Source organism: Pelophylax lessonae (assembly GCF_965119305.1).
Source record: "Pelophylax lessonae genome assembly, chromosome: 1".
Classification (NCBI taxonomy): domain Eukaryota; kingdom Metazoa; phylum Chordata; class Amphibia; order Anura; family Ranidae; genus Pelophylax; species Pelophylax lessonae.
Genome location: NC_138768.1, coordinates 714402134 through 714422608, shown reverse-complemented (window position 1 = coordinate 714422608; position 20475 = coordinate 714402134). Strand labels below are relative to the sequence as shown.

The 20475-nt window shown below is 44.0% G+C and overlaps 1 protein-coding gene across 1 annotated transcript in view; it reads right to left on the bottom strand.

The window, feature by feature from the left end:
• WWC2 (WW and C2 domain containing 2) overlaps positions 1–20475 on the bottom strand; it is a 354353-nt gene that overhangs the window by 122135 nt on the left and 211743 nt on the right. Inside the window, exons 8-9 of the mRNA XM_082256568.1 lie at positions 12972–13045; positions 5305–5547 (exon numbers count right to left, since the gene is read on the bottom strand). Coding sequence (XP_082112694.1) covers positions 5305–5547; positions 12972–13045 — 317 coding nt within the window. The remainder of the gene's footprint in view (positions 1–5304; positions 5548–12971; positions 13046–20475) is intronic.

Genomic DNA, 20475 nt, shown 5'->3' with positions numbered 1-20475 from the left:
CTGCCCACCTTAGAATGCCGGCTACTTCCCGGGCCGCTAGGGCACTTCTTGTGCCTCCTTGATGATTGACATATGCCACAGCCATGGCATTGGCTGACTGAATCCTAACCGGGCACCCCTGCAGACGATCCGTCCACTGGGACAGGCACAGCCTGATCGCCCGAATCTCCAGGATGTTGATCGACCGACTGGATTCCTCCCGAGTCCAAACACCATGAGCGGAGTCTGAGCCCAGAACACTGCCCCACCCGGACAGACTGGCATCCGTGGAAATCACTGTCCAATACAGGGGGAGAAAGGATTACCCTTGGCGAAGCGCCAGGGAATGGAGCCACCAAATCAGAGATCCCCTCGCATTCCGGCTCAACTGAATCAGGTTGTCTAATGATTGAGTATTCTTTTCCCATTTGGCTAGAATCTCTTTCTACAGAGGCCTGGTATAAAACTGAGAAAACGGAACTGCCTCGAAAGTAGAGACCATCAAACCCACCACTTGCATGCAAGTCCTGAGAGATGACTGATGGTTGGACAACAGGAGCTGAATCGCCTCTTGCAACTTCAACAGTTTCACCTCCGGAAGAAACACCCGGGCTGAGTCTAGAGTCAGGCCCAGGTATTCTAGTTTGGTGTACGGAGTCAAATCTAATTTCTGAAAATTCAGCATCCAGCCGAACAGTGATAGCCAGTGATATCCGACAAAGACTTTGCCCGCAGAAGAAGGTTGTCGAGGTACCCCAGTACCGCAATCCCCTTCTGCCTGAGCAAGGCCAACACTTTTGTGAACATTCGCAGGGCTGAGGCGAGGCCAAAAGTTAACGCCACAAATTGATAATTCTCCTCTCCCGTGGCAAAGCGAAGGAAACGCTGATGCCCGACATATATTGGGATATGAAGATAAGTGTCGTTGCCATCGATAGAGACCACAAAATCCCCTTGATGAAGGAATGCCACTATCATGCGAATAGACTTCATCCGAAATTTCTGAACCCGCACAAAGCAGTACAGAGCCTTGAGCTTCAAGATCTGACAGACCTTGCCGTCATTCCTGGGAACAGTAAACCAGTTTAAATAAAATCCCTGAAAATGTTCTGACTCTGGAACAGGTACAAACACTCCCTGCACAGCCCCGTAAAGACCTTGCAGCCGAACCGGGGGCAGGTGCAAGCCGGAAGGGAAGAACCTTGCAGGAGGCAAGGACCAAAACTCGCTCTTGTAACCGAACCGTATCAACTCGTGGACCCATTGGTCTTGAATGAGCGAGTTCCACGGGTCCAAAGAAACAAAGACATCCCCCCACCCCAGATACGGGTGAGGGCGTTCCTTCAGGCAGAGGAGGGCTTGTCTGCAGGCTGTCTGAACCTACTTTTGACTTACCCGCCCAGGGTCTCTTGGAGCCTCCTGCGAAAGTACGGGTGGAACTCAATGCCTTGTCCTGCAAGCCTGCTGGGCGAAATAGCCACTTTTAAGCTGAGAAAAAAAGGATCACGTTTACAACGAGGCTCCTTGCTCTTAGCAACCTGTGGAAGCACTCTTACCTTCCATAAGACCGTAATGATCTCTTCCAGAGAAGCACCGAACAAACGGTCTGCAAAGGGAAGTTTAGTCAGCACCTTTTTCAACCATATCATGCGGCGAAGGGTCACCGCAGTCACAGATACTCTGCAAGCCAAAGGGGCCACATCCAAGGATGCATCACAGATATAATGTAGCACCTGTATTAACTGATCTGCCAGCTCAGGAGGATGTTGACCCCCTTCCAGAACCTGGTGAAGGAGCTTCGCCAATTTCGTTAAAGTCTGGAAACCAAGGTGATAGCAAACAACGGCCTCAAAATTTAACCTGCCACGGTGAAGAGATATCGGACCAGAGCCTCAGCTCTCTTGTCCACAGGGTCCTTAAAAGACAGGGAATCCTGCACCGGAAGAAGCGTGGCCTAATTCAATCTGGAGACCTGAGAGTCCACCGCTGGTGGAACCGTCAGTTTCTTTAAAAGAGGCTCCTCAAAGGGATATCTCCTAGCGAAACGCTCAGGTATTCCAACCATGTGTTTCAGGGACCCCCACTGACTAGCGACAATCTTGTCAAAATAGGCAGGAAAGGGAAACACCTTACTCCCCTTGGATGGCCTACGGGTGCCAAATTTCACTGACGCAGTAGCAACAGCTGTGTCCTCCAATTTTAAAGTTTCCTGCACTGATACAATCAGTGCCTCCACAAACGCCTTTCCATGCGCGGCTGTAGTGGAAGAGGACTCACTATCAGAGTACTCAGGGTGCGTGGACACAAACCCAGTGGGGGCGACTCGCCTCCGCAACAGCCAAATCCACCTCAGACTCTGAGGAGATAGAGGATACAGGTGAAGACTGGGGGGGGGCGCTTCTTGCCAGGCCACTTTTGCAGGGCCATATCAACTTTTGACACAAGTGACTGCAGGACCGCTGTCATGGCCACCAGGGCAGACTGAGAGCCCGGAGCTTCTGAGAGTGGGTCGGGTGGTGATACCTGCTCCAGGGAGGCCGCCCTTAATATGCAAGGGAAAACTTTTTTTTTTTTTTTACAAAAAAAAAAAACCCTCACACCACTACCGCTGTGGTATTGCAAGACCCAGCAAACCAGCAGTGCTGCTATAGCAGAAGAAGGAGCTGAATACCCGCAGGGACTCACCACCACCTATTCAGAGCTGAATACAGAGTGCCAAGCTGCTTGTTATGCTGCGATCAGCGAGGAAGAGGAAACGCAGTTACTGCCACTAGAGGCCCACCGCCGCATCACCGCTCCACAGGCTACAAGAAAATGGCAGCCGCATTGACTTCAATGGGAAACTCCAAAAACATGGCTGCCGGACTACACAAACATGGCCGCTGAGGCTGAATACAGCCATCCACAACAAAATGGCAGCGCCACGCGGTGCAGCGCGGCACCCAGGACCCAGACTGGCCCTACAGGTACTTGTAGTCCACTGGGGGGAGGGGGAACTCACAGGGATCCCCCGCGCAGCCATTCGCTGCAGAAGCATCAGAAAATGAGCCGTCAGCGGCGCGCTCCCACCTTCCTCCAGCCCATCACCAATGACACCCCATACACCACAACAGCCTGTACAACCCGAGGGTGGACTAAGGAGGGGTAGATGAGGGTGACTAGTACAGGGGAACCCTGCTAGTGAGGGGGGGAAACCATGAGGGAAGGGCACAGAAGGGGCCTAACAAACCAAGGAAGGGCCCGCGTCCACCCTAGTATTTCCCCAGAGGAGAGGGGAAAACACTACTCATCACACCTGGGAACCGAGCGGGAACCACTCCTGACAGTCCACCGTGCCATCTTGGAATGGGGGTGCTGCGGGCCAGAGGTACGCTGCGACTCTGGCGGTGACCATTATCATGACCAGGGCTATGCGTCCTCGCAAAATGTTTCACTCGCTGACCAGCCCCCGTCCAGTGGGGCTATTTCGCGGCCAACCTAGCACGGAGCTAATAGCTGGGTCGCGCTCGCTAGCCAGACTGGGAAGACCGTAAGGATCTAGGATATCCAGTGCATTGCCCAGTCCAGCAGTTGATTGTAGTTCTCACAGGAACAGAAAATAATAAAAGAAGAAAAAATTCAATTTAAAAAAGGAAAAAACACCAAGACCGCAGATCCCAGCAGGGAACCAAGTCCTTTCTCCTGACTAGGCAGAAAAAACTGCAGTCCTGAAGCAGGAAGTGTGAATATTACTCCCTGAGACTGCTTCAGGGGCGTACCCAAAATAATTTCTGCCTAGTCCTACCCCTGTGGAGAGAGCAGCATAAGCCTGAGGATCTAAGAAGATATGTAGCTGTGTCCATCAGTGAACAAAAGAGAAAAAAGTATTTTTGCCTTGTCTTCTATTGGGACTGCACTGAGCACACCTGGTTTGAAAAGACCGTCAGCAACCGCATTGAGGTAACTGAAGCAAACCAGTCGAACATTTTCATTAAACTAAAGGTCTGGTCTAGGAGTCTTGGTTGGCCAGAATAGCCTTTTCTACGTGTCATTCTGTTACTACCTTTACTTGGCATTCCTGAGTTTGGAAAAAGTCTCACCTACCTTTCATCACCTTGTTCAATGAAAATGCAGTGGTAGCTAGTAAGGGAATTTTCACCTAACAGGAGAATACGCATGGGTGGGGCTTAGTCAAGGAAGTTAAACATTTTATAATAACGTGAAACCACTTTCAGAGGGGCGCATTATGGAGAGTTTTCTGGCTAAAAAAGATAACTGCTAGCACTTTTCTTTTTCAAAATGTAAAATATCAGGTTTGCTTTAACCACTTGCAGACTGCCAGCAGTACAGCTCTGTCCAGCGAAAACGACGTAACTGTAGGTCTCTTCCCAGGACCGCGAGTGGGGGTGTGCGCCCATTCGCCACAGGGGCAGCTGATCAGTGGGTCTGGCAGCCGCGATTGCCGCCGGGTACCCGCGATCGCTTCCTGTGGAGACAGAACGCAAGCCTGCGGTTGTAAACGTGGCAGACCGCTGTTCTGTCAGCAATGAACACTGGGATCCTGTGTTCCTCTTATTAAGGAACACAGGTCTCTGTAGTCATTCAGTAAATACATCCCCCCCACATTCAGAAAGCACCCCCCAGGGACACATTTACCTTTTGATCGCCACTGGTGTTAACCCCTTTCCTGCCAGTGTCATTACTACAGTAACAGTGCAAATTGTTAGCACTGATTACTATAGTAATGTCACTGGTCCCCCCAAAAGTGTCAAAAATGTCAGTTAGGTGTCTGATCTGTCCGCCGCAATGACGCAGTCCCGCTAAAAAACGCTGATCGGCGGCATTACTAGTAAAAAAAAAAAATTACATAAATCTTTCCCCTAGTTTGTAGACACAATAACGTTTGCGCAAACCAATCAATATACACTTACTGGGATTTTTTCTTTTTTTTTTTTTACTAAAAATATGTAGCAGAATACAAATTGGCCTAAAATGATGAAAAACTGTTTTTATTTTTTATTTATTTGGGAATGTTATATAGCAGAAAGTAAAAAACATTGTTTTTGTTTTTTTTTTAGAATTGTCGCTCTTTTTTTGTTTATAGAGCAAAAAAAATAAAATTGCACAGGTGATCAAATACCACCAAAATAAAGCTCTATTTGTGGGAAAAAAGGACATCAATTGTATTAGGGTACAGCGTTGCAGGACCGCGCAATTGTCAGTTAAAATAACGCACAACAAATGGCCTTGTCTTTAGGGGGTCCAGAAGTGGTTAAGCCTGCCATGTACGGTCGGTAGGCCATGGACACTGTGCAGTAGCATGGCCTGCTCAAAAGGATGACAAACCTTTCAGCAAGTGCTTGGCTGGGAGTGCTTTTGACAGACAAGAGGTCCTCTTCCAGTCTCCTCCTCTCTGCTTCCAGCCGTTCGATCTCATCCTGAGTTCGTTTCCGTGTAGTCACAAACTGCAGTTCCTTCAGTAGTTCCTCCTTTTCATTAATTAGCAAAAGCTTCTCTTTCTCCACATCCAGGGCCCCAGGCCAAGCCTCACTGTCCAGCTTTGCTAGTTCTATCTTCAGGTTGGCCATACTGGAAAAAAAAAACATTCAATTTAGTCACAAACAAAAAAATCCCGCACCTACCCCAATCACAGCTTGATCATTGTTTGGTTAACACTCCATAAAACGGTCTATATCTAAGCTAGAAATATTTTGCCTGCAATTCAAGTGGTATATGATAAGCAAGACATACCACTGAGAGAAAACTGCCATGTATTTCAAGATATATGAAACAAGGTGCCATTAGGTAAAGAGAAATCAATTCAATCTCTATTTAAAATCACTGAACAATGAATGGTAAAAAGAAAAGGCAACTTTTACTGTTAGTGATAAAGACATGCTTAAAGCTGAAATATAGTCTGTTATATTTTTTGCCTTCTCCAATTCCGTCTTTCCCCCCTCATCAACATGCCAGTTACATAATGTTAAATATAACTGTTTCCATTACATACCTATTTTAATCCCTATGCTTTTCTATGCAATGCAGACAGATCATGGCTGGTGGGAGGGGGCAGCAGAGTTCTGTGCATCACTTTCTAAAAAAATTACAGTATACTGTCTCTCAGTACTGTACTCCTATCAAGAGCCCTCAGTCCTGATGCAAGCAGTGGACTGGCTCTTGGGAAGATTTAATTAATAATGTATTTAAAAAAAAAAATTATATATATATATATATATATATATATACACACCCACACACACATACATACAGTATCTCACAAACGTGAGTACACCCCTCACATATGTAAATATTTTATTATATCCTTTCATGTGACAACACTGTAGAAATGACACTTTGCACCAATATAAAGTAGTGAGTGTAATTAGCCATTTTCCCTCCCCGGTGTCAATTGTGTTAAAAGGTCTCAGGTGTGAATGGGGAGCAGTTGTGTTAAATTTGGTGTTATCGCTCTCACTCTCTCATACTGGTGACTGGAAGGTCAACATGGCACCTCATAGCAAAGAACTCTCTGAGGATCTGAAAAAAAAAGAATTGTTGCTCTACATAAAGATGGCCTAGGCTATAAGAAGATTGCCAAGACCCTGAAACTGAGCTGCAGCACGGTGGCACAGACCATACAGCAGTTTAACAGGACAGGTTCCACTCAGAACAGGCCTCGCCATTGTCGACCAAAGAAGTTGAGTGCACGGGCTCAGCATCATATCCAGAGGTTGTCTTTGGGAAATAGACGTATGAGTGCTGACAGCATTGCTGCCGAGTTGAAGGGGTGGAGGGTCAGCCTGTCAGTGCTCAGACCATACGCATCAAATTGGTCTGCATGGCTATCGTCACAGAAGGAAGTCTCTTCTAAAGATGATGCACAAGAAAACCCGCAATTTGCTGAAGACAAGCAGACTAAGGACATGGATTACTGGAACCATGTCCTGTGGTCTGATGAGACCAAAATAACTGTATTTGGTTCAAATGGTGTCAAGCGTGTGTGGCGGCAACCAGGTGAGGAGTACAAAGACAAGTGTGTCTTGCCTACAGTCAAGCATGATGGTGGAAGTGTCATGGTCTGGGGCTGCATGAGTGCTGCCAGCACTGGGGAGCTACAGTTCATTGAGGGAACCATGAATGCCAACATGTACTGCGACATACTGAAGCAGAGCATGATCCCCTCCCTTTGGAGACTGGGCAGCAGGGCAATATTTCAACATTCTAACAACCCTAAGCACACCTCCAAGACGACCACTGCCTTGCTAAAGAAGCTGAGAGTAAAGGTGATGGACTGGCCAAGCATGTCTCCCTACCTTAACCCTATTGAGCATCCGTGGGGCATCCTCAAAACGGAAGGTGGAGGAGCGCAAGGTCTCTAACATCCACCAGCTCTGTTATGTCATCATGGAAGAGTGGAAAAGGACCTCAGTGGCAACCTGTGAAGCTCTGGTGAGGGTTAAGGCAGTGCTGGAAAATAATGGTGGCCACACAAAATATTGACACTTTGGGTCCAATTTGGACATTTTCACTTAGGGGTGTACTCTTTTTTGTTGCCAGCAGTTTAGACATTAATGGCTGTGTGTTGTTATTTTGAGGGGACAGCAAATTTACACTGTTATACAAGCTGTACACTCACTACTTTGCATTGTTGCAAAGTGTCATTTCTTCAGTGTTGTCACATGAAAAGATATTTTAAAATATTTACAAAAATGTGTGGGGTGTACTCATTTTTGTAAGACACTGTATTGAAAAAATATTAAAATGTCTTCATAAGTGGATGTTAGAATGAATGGGCATCCCTAAACAGAATGCATTTGCATGGAGACTGTGATGCTGAGCCTCTATGATTGAAAGAACTGCAATCCAATGAATGAAAGAGGCAGGGGGGAGGAAAGGGCTTGAGGATGTGGGTTGTCCTCCAGCCAGGAAATGAGGTGGGATCTATTTGACTTTCTGCAGCCTCTAATGCACAGTACGAGAAGCTAACAGTGTGCAGTGAAATCAGGAGAGGAGCCTATACAACTGTGTAAGACTGAAAGCAAGTCTGCAGATCAGCTTCAATAAACAAAAGCTAAATACAATAATTACATAAAGTCCCATCTAAGAAAGCCTGCACAGTGGATGGAGATTTTTCAATCTATTTTGACAATAAGCACAGAGTGCCTAAACTGGTAAAATGACAGACAGTCAGCAATTACATGACTCGCCAACGTCCTTATATGACTGGTCTTATTTTTAAAATTCGATCATTCCAGCATTTGCAAGGAGCGATTATTTAAACCTTTGATGCAAACCCTAAAATACTTTCTAAACGTTCAATAAGAAATATTCCAAAAGCAGAGTAATTTTTATTAATGACATCACTACATTGCAGGCTACTGATCAGATATGGGCGACACAAATTGATTGCAGCGATTATAAACCTGTTAACGCAGAAAACACCATACGCCTTGCAGATGGCTAGCTTATTACAAGATACTTATAACATCTGCTCTCCCACCTAAGTTCTGCTGTTATTTATACTGATAAGTACAAGCCACTGCACATATCCAACTACGAAGGCTATTTTTCTACATTTGCAAACTTGCCATTCATCTGAAATCTTTTTTTTTTTTCTTGTTCGCTTTAGCTTTCCGTTCACAAGATAAACAATTCTGTTTTTCTAGGTTCAGTGCCGGTTCACATATGTGCGGCTGCGGCGATCGCATATAATATCGGAGCGCACTGCTCCTTCATTATATGCGATCGGGTGTGCGGTGCGAATTCAGCCATACACTCTGTATGGCTAAATTCGCACTGCACCCGCAGTAAAGTCGCACATGACCCTTTTTTTCAGCCGCATCAGGATCGGATCGCACAGTGGTTCACACTTGTGCGATCCGATCCTGTGCGAACTGTAAGATCGCACTGCGATATGCGATCAAACTGGGGGTGTCGTTAAGATTACATTGACACCAAATTGGCACCATTGGCAAATTCGCAGCCTGTTCCCGCATTGCATAAGGCTCGGTTCACACTTATGCGATGCGGGAAGGCTGCGAATTCGCAGCCTGTTACCGCATCGCAAATGCACCCTTGGCAGTTCACACTGCCATATGCGATACGCTGGGGGTGTCAATGTAATCTTAACGACACCCCCAGTTTGATCGCATATCGCAGTGCGATCTTACAGTTCGCACAGGATCGGATCGCACAAGTGTGAACCACTGTGCGATCCGATCCTGATGCGGCTGAAAAAAAGGGTTATGTGCAACTTTACTGCGGGTGCAGTGCGAATTTAGCCATACAGAGTGTATGGCTGAATTCGCACCGCACACCCGATCGCATATAATGAAGGAGCAGTGCGCTCCGATATTATATGCGATCGCCGCAGCCGCACATATGTGAACCGGCACTAAGTGTGAACCGAGCCTTAGATTTGAAAGTAAAACTCTAAACAACTCTAAACAACCCCAAAATCAAACTAGAAATTAAAGAGGAACAAAATAACAAAACAAAAATGCCGGTCTGACATTAATTAGGTGCGATAATTGTAATGTAAATGCAAAAAAACTACAGCACTGCCACTATCCACCTATCTTTATGTATAACTCCAAAAATATGCGTGAACAAGTGCATGAAAGCGAATATCATTCATATATTTAATACCTGTTGTTTCAAACCTTATATCTCATATTGTGCTATAGTTTATAATACATAATGAAAAAAGTGCGATTATTAGCAGAACATCTACACCTCACCATGGGCCAGAAGTATCTGGACTTATTTCTCTGTAATTATCAATCAAATTCCGATAAGGGCAGGTATAAGAGTGATAGATGCATGAAGAGAAGGGATTTTTAGGCAAAAACAAACTGATACATTAGACCTCATTTCTGATCTGCCCTTAATCGTTTGTTTTAAAGATAAAAGATAGTACAACCCTCACAAAATTTAGTGTAAAACTTCTGTTTTAGTTAATCATAAAAGCAGAAATGTACTCACAAACCAATGCAGTGAAAACCACTTGAGTACAAGCAAGGAGTCATTTCAACCCCTGCTATCCATGGCCAGTAGTGAGATGTGGCAGTTACTGCTGTAGACAGAGGTGATATGTGACAAAAAACACTGCCATGGCCAGAAGTGAGTCATGACAAAAGTCTCTACCATGGCAAGTGATGAGGTGTGACAGAAGTCACTGCTATGGCTGAAGTCCGCTCTCTCTGACATCACAGAAGTAAGTCCGGGCACCGCGTCATCACGACAATGGAATTCGGGATCCGCCAGGTGCCTGGGCCAACACCGAGCTTAGCCTCTCGTTGAGCCACTGAGAGCCTGAGCCGGCCGTTCCCCGCACCTCCACAGCCCAGCACTCCAATGAGCGAGGAGGGGGCAGAGCAGAGAGCAGCTCTCTGCTCGTGAAGCTGTCAGAACCGAGTGATCGGCAGTGTTCGATCGCTCGATTCCCAGTACAGAGGGGCCGGGGGACAGATGCAGCATCAGACCGATGCTGCATCCACCTAGGTAAATATGATTGGGGGAAAATAGAGAAACCCCATACTTCTCTTTTAAAGCAGAGTTCCGGCCACAAAATTGACACAACCGATTTTGTGGCCATCCGCTTGCTTTTCCTCACCTGAAACAGAATTGGATAGTTAGGATTTTTTTTTTTTTTTTTTTTACTTACCTTGTAATTGTAGAAAGAAATACTCACCTTTTTTGCACTTCCTCCCTCGGCGGCCGCGGCCCATGCCATCACTTCCGGTTTGCAATGATTCCTGGGAGCTGAACGTCATCGCTCCCAGGAATCAATGAGACGGCACCGGCCCCGCTCGTCACTTCCGGTGCGACGCCGCATTCCTTGCTAAACAGCTTCTGGGCATGCCCAGAAGCTGTGGAGGAATGCGGCGCCGCACCGGAATTGACGAGAAGGGCCGGTGCAGGCGCATTCTGGGAGAAGAAGACGCGGAAGAGGACGCAGAAGAGGATCGCGCTGGCTTCAGCTGCCCACAACAGAGATGGCAACGCTGGAGAAGAAATTTTAAAAGTGAGTATATCTTCTTGCAGGTAAGTGCGAACCGGGCAGATCAGAAGCTAGCCATTGTGGAATGTACTAGCCCTGACTGTCCCGGGGGTATGTTTATTGAAAATTTTTTTTGTGGCCGGAACTCCGCTTTAAGCTAACCATAGATACATTTTTTTTCATTCAGCTGAGGGCTGAACCATTAAAAAAATGAATGCATTTCTTTATTTGATTGGCTGCAGCTGCTGATCGGCAAAAGTTTTCCAACATTCCCATTTAATCAGAAGTCAATTTAATTGATTTCTGTCAAACAGGAATGGCTACATTTGGATCAAAATTTGGTGGGTCCCTGCTGAACAGACCAAATTCGATCCATCTATGGCTAGCTTTACAGATACTGTTTCACGTGTATTTCCTCACAGGTCTAACATGTAGTAACTATCAGATATTTCCAGTAATGTGGTAAACAGAAAGTGGGTGTGATCGTGTGCCACATATGCCATAGGGTAGCAGATGGACAGTTTTCTTCATACTAATCCTGCCTCTTCTTCACTCCCCTTTGTGCACAACAAATAATATCAGATGGCTTTCTTCCCTCTAATAATATTGCATCTGAAATTCAGTCCTCAATGTCAGAAATGCACCTAAACTTTAAATTTATTCTGGGATGTACAGTTCCTATGCAGGTGTAATAACACCATTTGGCTTTCTCCTGTGAGGAAAGCATGTAAATTAAACTAAACTAAAGTTCTCCCCCAAAGGCTGAAGCAGGACGCGCAGTATAGGGTATCTTTGTGATGTTACATTGCTGTATAAAAAAATAAATATACAAACCTAATACAATTCAAATACAGCCTTTAGCTACACCTGTTTTTTCACAGTGGCAAAGCGAATGCCCTAAAACCTAATCTCACAGGGTGACTTCTCTGAATGGTAAAATGTCACGAAGGGCAAAACATTTTATTTCAACTTTTTGGATAGAGTAAGGTTATAACCCCCGTCATGTTTTTTTTTTTAGCCATCTGTCTCCCATTTGGGATATCTCTCCTCACTTCCAGTCCCAAAACCAAAATAGGTAGTGAGAGGAAATCTTTCCAAAGTGAGGGAATCCAGGTGTGTCACCAGAACTAGTGTCCCCATTGGAAGATATCCCTTCTATCAGTGGTCTAATCTCAACCCAAATTTGTGATTTTTTTTTTTACTTTCACTACTTTTGATTATAACAGTAAACAGGATAAATAGAGAGGGTGACCTGAATGTACTGTGAATTTATGTTTTTTGATGAAACTTTTATTCTAACACCATTCTTTGTCCCTTATGATATGGCATTACGAACCATCTGCTTGTGCTTCTCCTCCCCTCTCTCCTCCACCCCAAATTCCTTCTCGCTTCTTTCTTCACCCTATACCCCCCCTCCCCCCCCCTCCTTGTTCCCATCTGGAGCCAACAATCCTGGCATTTATAGTTCCTTTATGTATGGTTTAAGTTCTGTTCATGTTGATTACGCCTATACTTGACCTGTATTTTTCTACCATTGGTTTCATATGCTCTACTTGGAACATCTGACCTAATGTATAGAGATTGTGCACCTTGTTTTTTCTAAATGTGAAAATCAAATAAATAAATAGTGAATCTCCCTAACGGAGGCACAGAGAGCAATAAAAACCTAATACTGTAGATGTTCTAACCCCTCTCCACTCTATCCAAAACCTAAAATACGCCAATACTGTCATTAAAAAAAAAAAAATTAACAACGAATAGTTAAATAATCAAACTGTGTGGTGAATACCATTAAAAATAAAAAAGCAAAGATTTGGGTCTATATCTTATTGTACTTTCTTTAAAATGAGTACTGCTTAGCGATGACACAAGTGATTCTTGGATACATCGAAAAACTGCTAAACTGCATATATACAATTAGAACAACTGTTATTCTATAAATTGCCCAGTAGAGGTCACCCAACAACCAGTTTTAGCTCCACCAAAGCAAAGCCAACTCTAGAAACAGTACCTTCTTTTCGCCTCCTCATACTGCAGGCTCAGCCTGACCTTTTCTGCAAGAGTCGATCTGCTCCTCATTCCAATCTGTTGGATTAAATAGGAAAAGACACATTCAGCCTTATGATGAGTGAACAGGTACCCACACTATCACTGCTACAGATTTCATTTTTAAAGACTGCTTCAAATCTAAAACCGAGAATTTAGAGATAAGCATATTTTAAGAAAGTGCAATTATCACACACACTTTATTAGAATAAAGAACAATAATCCACTGTCATATTAAGAGTTTTACAGTTTTTTTAGAGCTAAATATTTTGTACAGCTTCTAAAAAATGTATCTTCACCTTCATTCCCAAACAAAGGGATGGAGATCAGAAGAAGGAAGTATGTACCACCTTCAGTCCCAAACAAAGGGATGGAGATCAGGAGAAGGAAGTATATACCACCTTCAGTCCCAAACACAGGGATGGAGATCAGAAGAAGGAAGTATATACCACCTTCAGTCCCAAACAACGGGATGGAGATCAGAAGAAGGAAGTATATACCACCTTCAGTCCCAAACACAGGGATGGAGATCAGAAGAAGGAAGTATGTACCACCTTCAGTCCCAAACAAAGGGATGGAGATCAGAAGGTTGAAGTATGTACCACCTTCAGTCCCAAACAACGGGATGGAGATCAGAAGAAGGAAGTATATAACACCTTCAGTCCAAAACAAAGGGATGGAGATCAGGAGAAGGATGTACCACCTTCAGTCCAAAACAAAGGGATGGAGATCAGGAGAAGGATGTACCACCTTCAGTCCCAAACAAAGGGATGGACATCAGAAGGAAGTATGTACCACCTTCAGTCCCAAACACAGGGATGGAGATCAGAAGAAGGAAGTATGTACCACCTTCAGTCCCAAAGAAAGGGATGGAGATCAGAAGAAGGAAATATGTACCACCTTCAGTCCCAAAGAAAGGGATGGAGATCAGAAGGTTGAAGTATGTACCACCTTCAGTCCCAAACAAAGGGATGGAGATCAGAAGGTTGAAGTATGTACCACCTTCAGTCCCAAACAAAGGGATGGAGATCAGAAGGTTGAATTATGTACCACCTTCAGTCCCAAACAAAGGGATGGAGATCAGAAGAAGGAAGTATGTACCACCTTCAGTCCCAAACACAGGGATGGAGATCAGAAGAAGGAAGTATGTACCACCTTCAGTCCCAAACACAGGGATGGAGATCAGAAGAAGGAAGTATATACCACCTTCAGTCCCAAACACAGGGATGGAGATCAGAAGAAGGAAGTATATACCACCTTCAGTCCCAAACAGAGGAATGGAGATCAGAAGAAGGAAGTATATACCACCTTCAGTCCCAAACAAAGGGATGGAGATCAGAAGGTTGAAGTATGTACCACCTTCAGTCCCAAACAAAGGGATGGAGATCAGTCCCAAACAAAGGGATAGAGATCAGGAGAAGGAAGTATATACCACCTTCAGTCCCAAACAAAGGGATGGAGATCAGAAGGAGGAAGTATGTAGACTGACTGTTCCTGACCACCAGCGATGCAATCCACTTCTGGCACCTGGAGACAGTTCCTGCATCATTACTGGGTGCTCACAGGGAAATCTTAGAATTGTATTCAGCCAAACAGCTTTTTAAAGTAGCGCAAAGGAAATGGCCAATGTGGAGCCCCAGAGAAACTAATCAGAATTCATCTTCTTCCATGGATCTTACTTTACTAAACTGGTATCTGATTGCTTTACCACTTCCAGACTGCCCCATGCATATATACTGCGGCAGGGAGGCCTGGCTGCCCAAAATTAAGTATAGGTACATGATTTTGTGGAGGAGTTCTCAGGGGGATGCGCGCACCGCCGGAGCGCCGCTGCGATCAGACATAGGGGGAGCCAATCAGCGGGTCCGGCAGCCGCGATGGCCGCCAGCCACCCGCGATCATGCAGGGGAATGGCAGAACAACGGTCTGCCTATGTAAACAAGGCAGACGGCTGTTTTGTCACAGAGACAGAGAGAGATCTTGTGTTTAAGCTAAGCTTAAACACATATCTCACTTTTCCTCTAGCCTATTCTTGCCCCACACAGTTAGAAGGCACTCCCTAGGAGCACACTTAACCCCTTGATCACCGCAGTGTTAAACCCCTTCCCTGCCAGTGTGATTTATACAATAACAGTGCATTTTTTTAAGCACTGATTATTGTATTGGGTCACTGGTCCCCATAAAGTGTCACTTAGGGCTCTTTCACACGGGCGATCCGATCAGACCTGCCTGTCAGATTTTTAGGCAGATCTGATCGGATCCTCCATGCAGCTCTATGGGGCAGCAGATGTCAGCGGAGACACCTCCACTGACACCCGCTGCCATCCGTATCCGATCCTGTCCGTGAAATCTGGACGGATGGAAACCCTATTTTTCCATCCGTTCAGGGATCGGATCGGATGAGAGCGGACAGGCGGCCCGCTCTCATCCGATCCCCCATAGAGAGCAGCGGGAGCTGTGACACCTCCCTCTCCGCACTGCAAGCGGAGACGGAGCTGTCATCCGCCGGCTCAGCGGGGATCGGCAGATCGATCCCTACTGAGCAGCGTGGATCCGCCTACGGAGGCGAACCGTGTGAAAGAGCCCCAAGTGTCAGATTTGTCCACCGCAATGTCGCAGTCCCGCTAAAAATCGCTGATCGCCGCCATTACTAGTAAAAACAATTTAAAAAAATAAAAAGTCCATTAATCTATCCCATAGTATGTAGTCGCTATACCTTTTGCGCAAACCAATTAAAACACACTTATTAGGATTTTTTTTACCAAAAAATATGTAGCAGATTACATATTGGCCTAAATTGATGAAAAAATTAGATCTTTTAAATTTTTTTATTGGGAATGTTTTATAGCAAAAAGTACAAAATATTTTTTTTTTTTTTTAAATTGTCGGTCTTTTTTTGTTTATAGCTCAAAAAATAAAAACCGCAGGGGGTTATCAAATACCACCAAAATAAAGCTCATTTGGTTACGGTGTCGCACGACCACGCAATTGTCAGTTAAAGCAACACAGTCGTATTGCAAAAAATGGCCTGGTCATTAGGGGGTAAAACCTTCCGGAGCTGAAGTGGTTAATATGTATGACTGCCATTTGTACACTGTGCTGCACAAAAAAAAAATGGTTTAATGGTGGTTAGTCTACTACTTGTGCGCAGTTCCTGCAGCAAGGGGATCAAAAAAGTATAAATCCAGCTCTATAAATGACATATTCTTTCAATAAGTACCATTAGGCCTTATAGTGTTCTATAACGTGCTGTACAGTATACAAGTGTTATTTCCTGGATAGATTACAGCAGTCTAGGTTAAACCCTTTAGTTTCCTTGGATGCCTATAGACCTAATTGTTTGAAAGCAGATCAAGAAGTGCCCACAGGGATTGCAGAACTATATTTACACTGAATAATCAAAACAAGTAGCAGGTTATCTTGATAAATTCTAGTTAATCCCTTCGCACCGGCCGCCTCCTGATCCTTTAGGAGTTCTGAAAGCACAGGTAAGAGGCACAGGTAAGCATTCAGGTCATGTAATATTGGCTGTTACAGCGTTCACATATTTGGAAAGCTGGTGATCATGATTCATGAGTATGCATTGGGAGCTTACCAATCCCCGCCGACTACCATGCTGGGTGCGCTCTTAGCATGGTAGGTTGTTTACACGTGGTTGCATATATGCAGCCGCTCGGCATTAAGGCCCAACCGCCGAACGGCCGCATATATGCGTGTAGTCAGCGTCAAGAGGTTAAAGAAGGTTGTGGTAAGTTAGTGAGGTATATTAGCTTTTAGTATGATATTACCAGAATTGGGGCAAACAGAAAGGTTTTACAAACCCAATTTAAAAAAAAGTGGGGACACTATATAAAATCTACATAAAAACCAAATGCAATGATTTGCAAATCCCATAAATCCATATTTTATTCACAATAGAAAATAGAAGACATATTAGATATTTAAACTGAGAAAATATACCATTTTAAGGGAAAAAATAATTTTGGAATTGATGGCAGTAAGTCTCAAAAAGGTTGGGACTAAAAGCTGGCACTAACAAGGATGAGCATTTTGCAACGAATTTGGTTATTTGGCAGCAGGTCAGTAACATGACTGTGTATAAAAAGAGCATCTTCGAGAGTAAGAGTGTCTCAGAAGTAAAGAGGGGAAGAGGTTCACCAATCTGTGAAAAGCTGCGTCTAAGAATTGTCAAACAATTTCAGAATAATACTCCTCAAAAGTTGCAAAGACTTAAAATATATCATCATTATCTATAGAACTGCCATATTGGATATCTGTGATCTTTGGACCCTCAGACGGCTCTGCATTAAAAACAGGCATGTTTCTGTGACCCTGAGCCCACTTTCACATTGGTCCGATTTGACATGTCAAATCGAAGCCAATTGCCGGTACCGTCCAAATCCGTGTGACGCCGACTTTGCGGCGCCGCACCGATTCCCAAAAGTAGTTTCTGTACTACTTTTGGCAATTTGGGGGGGGCATTTCCATAGACATTTGTGCAGGAACTCGCCCCCAAAGTCAGACTAAAATGCCGTCTTGAAATTGTGCGAGTTCAGATTTCAAAACAGCCTCAGGGTGAACTTGGGCTCAAATCCTTAAAAAGTGCTTCTTTTAGGTAGACAATGTATACCAATTATAACCTTTGTGTCATTTTCCATAATTCCATGTAGACTATATTGTATTGCAGGATTACATTACACAATGTAAAACGTTCCGTGCTGCACTGATGACCAAGAAAATAATAGGAACTGAGACATGCTATAGTTTCACATTCTGACGAGAATACATTTTAGAATTCTTAAATAAAAGGAACCTTGGGAACTCATTACTCTATATGTACACTGAATGCTTATCCAACCTAAAAAGCATACTGAAAAAAAAAAAAAAAGTAATTGAAAAGACTTTATATTCCCTTTCGTTTTACCTAAAATGAATTTGCCAAACGCTACTGCTGATTGGTTAAATCATTATGCAGGGAGATATGAGGCCCCTGTGCTTCTGAGCCCCATTGAAGTCACATGGTCTGGCTTTAATATCAATGTTGCATGAGTGGGGGAAAAAATCCATAACATGTGACCGTTCTCAAATAACATATAAAGACTGCAGTCACAGAATAATTCTGGTGCAGAAAGCATCAATACAGCAGAGCTCACACATAGAATAAAAGTTTGCTTAGGCTGTAGTCTAGACTTCCAATCTATGTCAGATGAAGGTCTAAATGAATTATTAGCCCATCTGGTGCACCAAGAACTATTTTAATAAATGCATGACCCAGAAAGAAAACTTTCTTTAGAGTGACTGTATAAAATATTTTAAAATAATTCAAACCACATAAAAACAATAGCTAGGACCCCTGCTGTCCACACCCTATGAGCCCAGCTGTTTTCTCAACAAAGACATGATTAAAGAAAATAAATAGACCTCCAAAGCGCAAAATATGTAGCTGGCTCCAAATCCTTGCCAAAGACGGGAACAAGAAAGACAGGAGTTATAGCGGCTCCTGCTTGTCTTACATTCACCTAACTAGCAGGGATATGATGGTATCAGCACTTAAAACGCTGTAGCAGAGAAGAGCTCTTGGAAAATTGATAACACATCAAAAAATGTATCTTAGATGAATATTTTTCTGAGACTAGAAATTAGATTTGTAAGAGAAAGAACTGGCAAAGCAACAAGAGCTAAAGTCTGCTCGCCCTCCCAATTTCGCATATTAGCGTAGAGGGATTTGGACCAGACTGCCATTAGAAAAACACAGAAAATGGTTTCACAGAATTAAATCCTTCCCAAGGCAAGTGTCAGAACCTCTAAATGGAATGACTGCAGGTTCTGAGGAAGGGCGAAGCAAGTAAATAAATCAGGTGATTAAAAACGCATTCTGCCCTCCGATTAGCAGTATGCTTGACCTGGATTTAACTGCCATTTCGATGAAAAATTTTAAGACGCAAAAATAAGCAATTTACTGCAGCGGGGCCAACTAAAGTCAAGAGATGTTAAGAAGATAATAAGGATGGAGACATACTATAGTTTCACAGTTTGCCAAGAATACATTTTATCACCGTTAAATGAAAAGAATGCTGGGCTGAGGTAGAGCAATAAGAGATATGCAGGATTACAAAATGACATTTCTTATACTCTTACCAGTACATTCTTCTTCATTGTAAAGAATAGCAGATAATAGAATTCTCCAGTTTTTTCTAGTTTAACTCCTGAGTGAAGAGGAGGGTGAGACTGAATATAATAACCACAAATGCTCTTCATAGAGACTGTGAGCAACCTGCAGTACTAAAAGCCACTATTGTCTGGGTGTCCTGGGCCTCAAAATCATTTGTTTACTACAAACAGGCATCATGTAATCATACCAAACTACAATGCAAACTGTTTGATATGGGCATATCTAAAAAAAAAAAAGCGAAAAGAAGAATATACTACACAGAGATAAGATGTGAACATGCTATCACAGTGAACCAGATTCCTTCCTATATTTTCAATGTTTTATCAATAAATGTGAAACCTGATTGATCATTATCAAACAGAAAAAAAAGTGCCACTCATCAACCCAGTGCATTAGTGCCGGTTCACATGTGCGCAACTTTGACAGTCGACATCCTGCATGACTTCATTGCGGCTTGCTTGTGATTTCATTAACAGAAGTCAATGCAAGTCGCAATGAAGACGCCCCAAAGTAGTTCAGAAACCTTTTTCACATCAATTAGAACGATTCTATTGCTGTTAATGGAGTGAGACTTGTCATGCGACTTTGAACTCTCAAGTCGCATGAAAAGTTGCGGCAGCGTGAACTGAGCCTTCGTATGTATGTCACAGACCTCTGTGACCAAGCACCGGTGAGCGGGACGAAATAGGTCATGGATGTGGCTGGCTGAGGCCACATTAATCTACATACTAATGCACTGGGTTGGTAAACGGCACCTTTTCTCTTTGATAATGCTTTTACACTTCTGAATGGTGCACTGATGCAAGCTCCCTTCACTGCAATCAGTGGGGAGATCTTTGTCTCAGCTTAGAGCAGCACTGCAAGTTTTATTTAAAACCCGATTAATCGCTACAGACAAGTTCCACTTTTTATAGAGAACATTCTGTTCTAGAGTTTTGGGGCCCATTCCCACCAAAATGCATTGCGCTGAGCAGCCTTGAGCGATGTAGCATACTGCATAGACAAGGCAATTTGTCTTGTCTTCAGTCCACACTACTGCATGCCAGGACATCAGAGGGACCACCGCTGGCCGCATATGGGGATGCAGGCAGGAAGTGTCAAACCTCAAGAAACCCAAACCTCAATGTAACGCAAACAACGGACCGGAACTGATGTCACATGTTGGGGGCATGGTTACGTATTTTGGAGTTTCAATGCTCCCTTCTGAAGCTTGGAATCAACTGCAAGCCCACAGAGATACTGCTGTTACAACCCCCATGTTGGATGAGATGACTTTTTTTTTATAAAAATCAAGTAA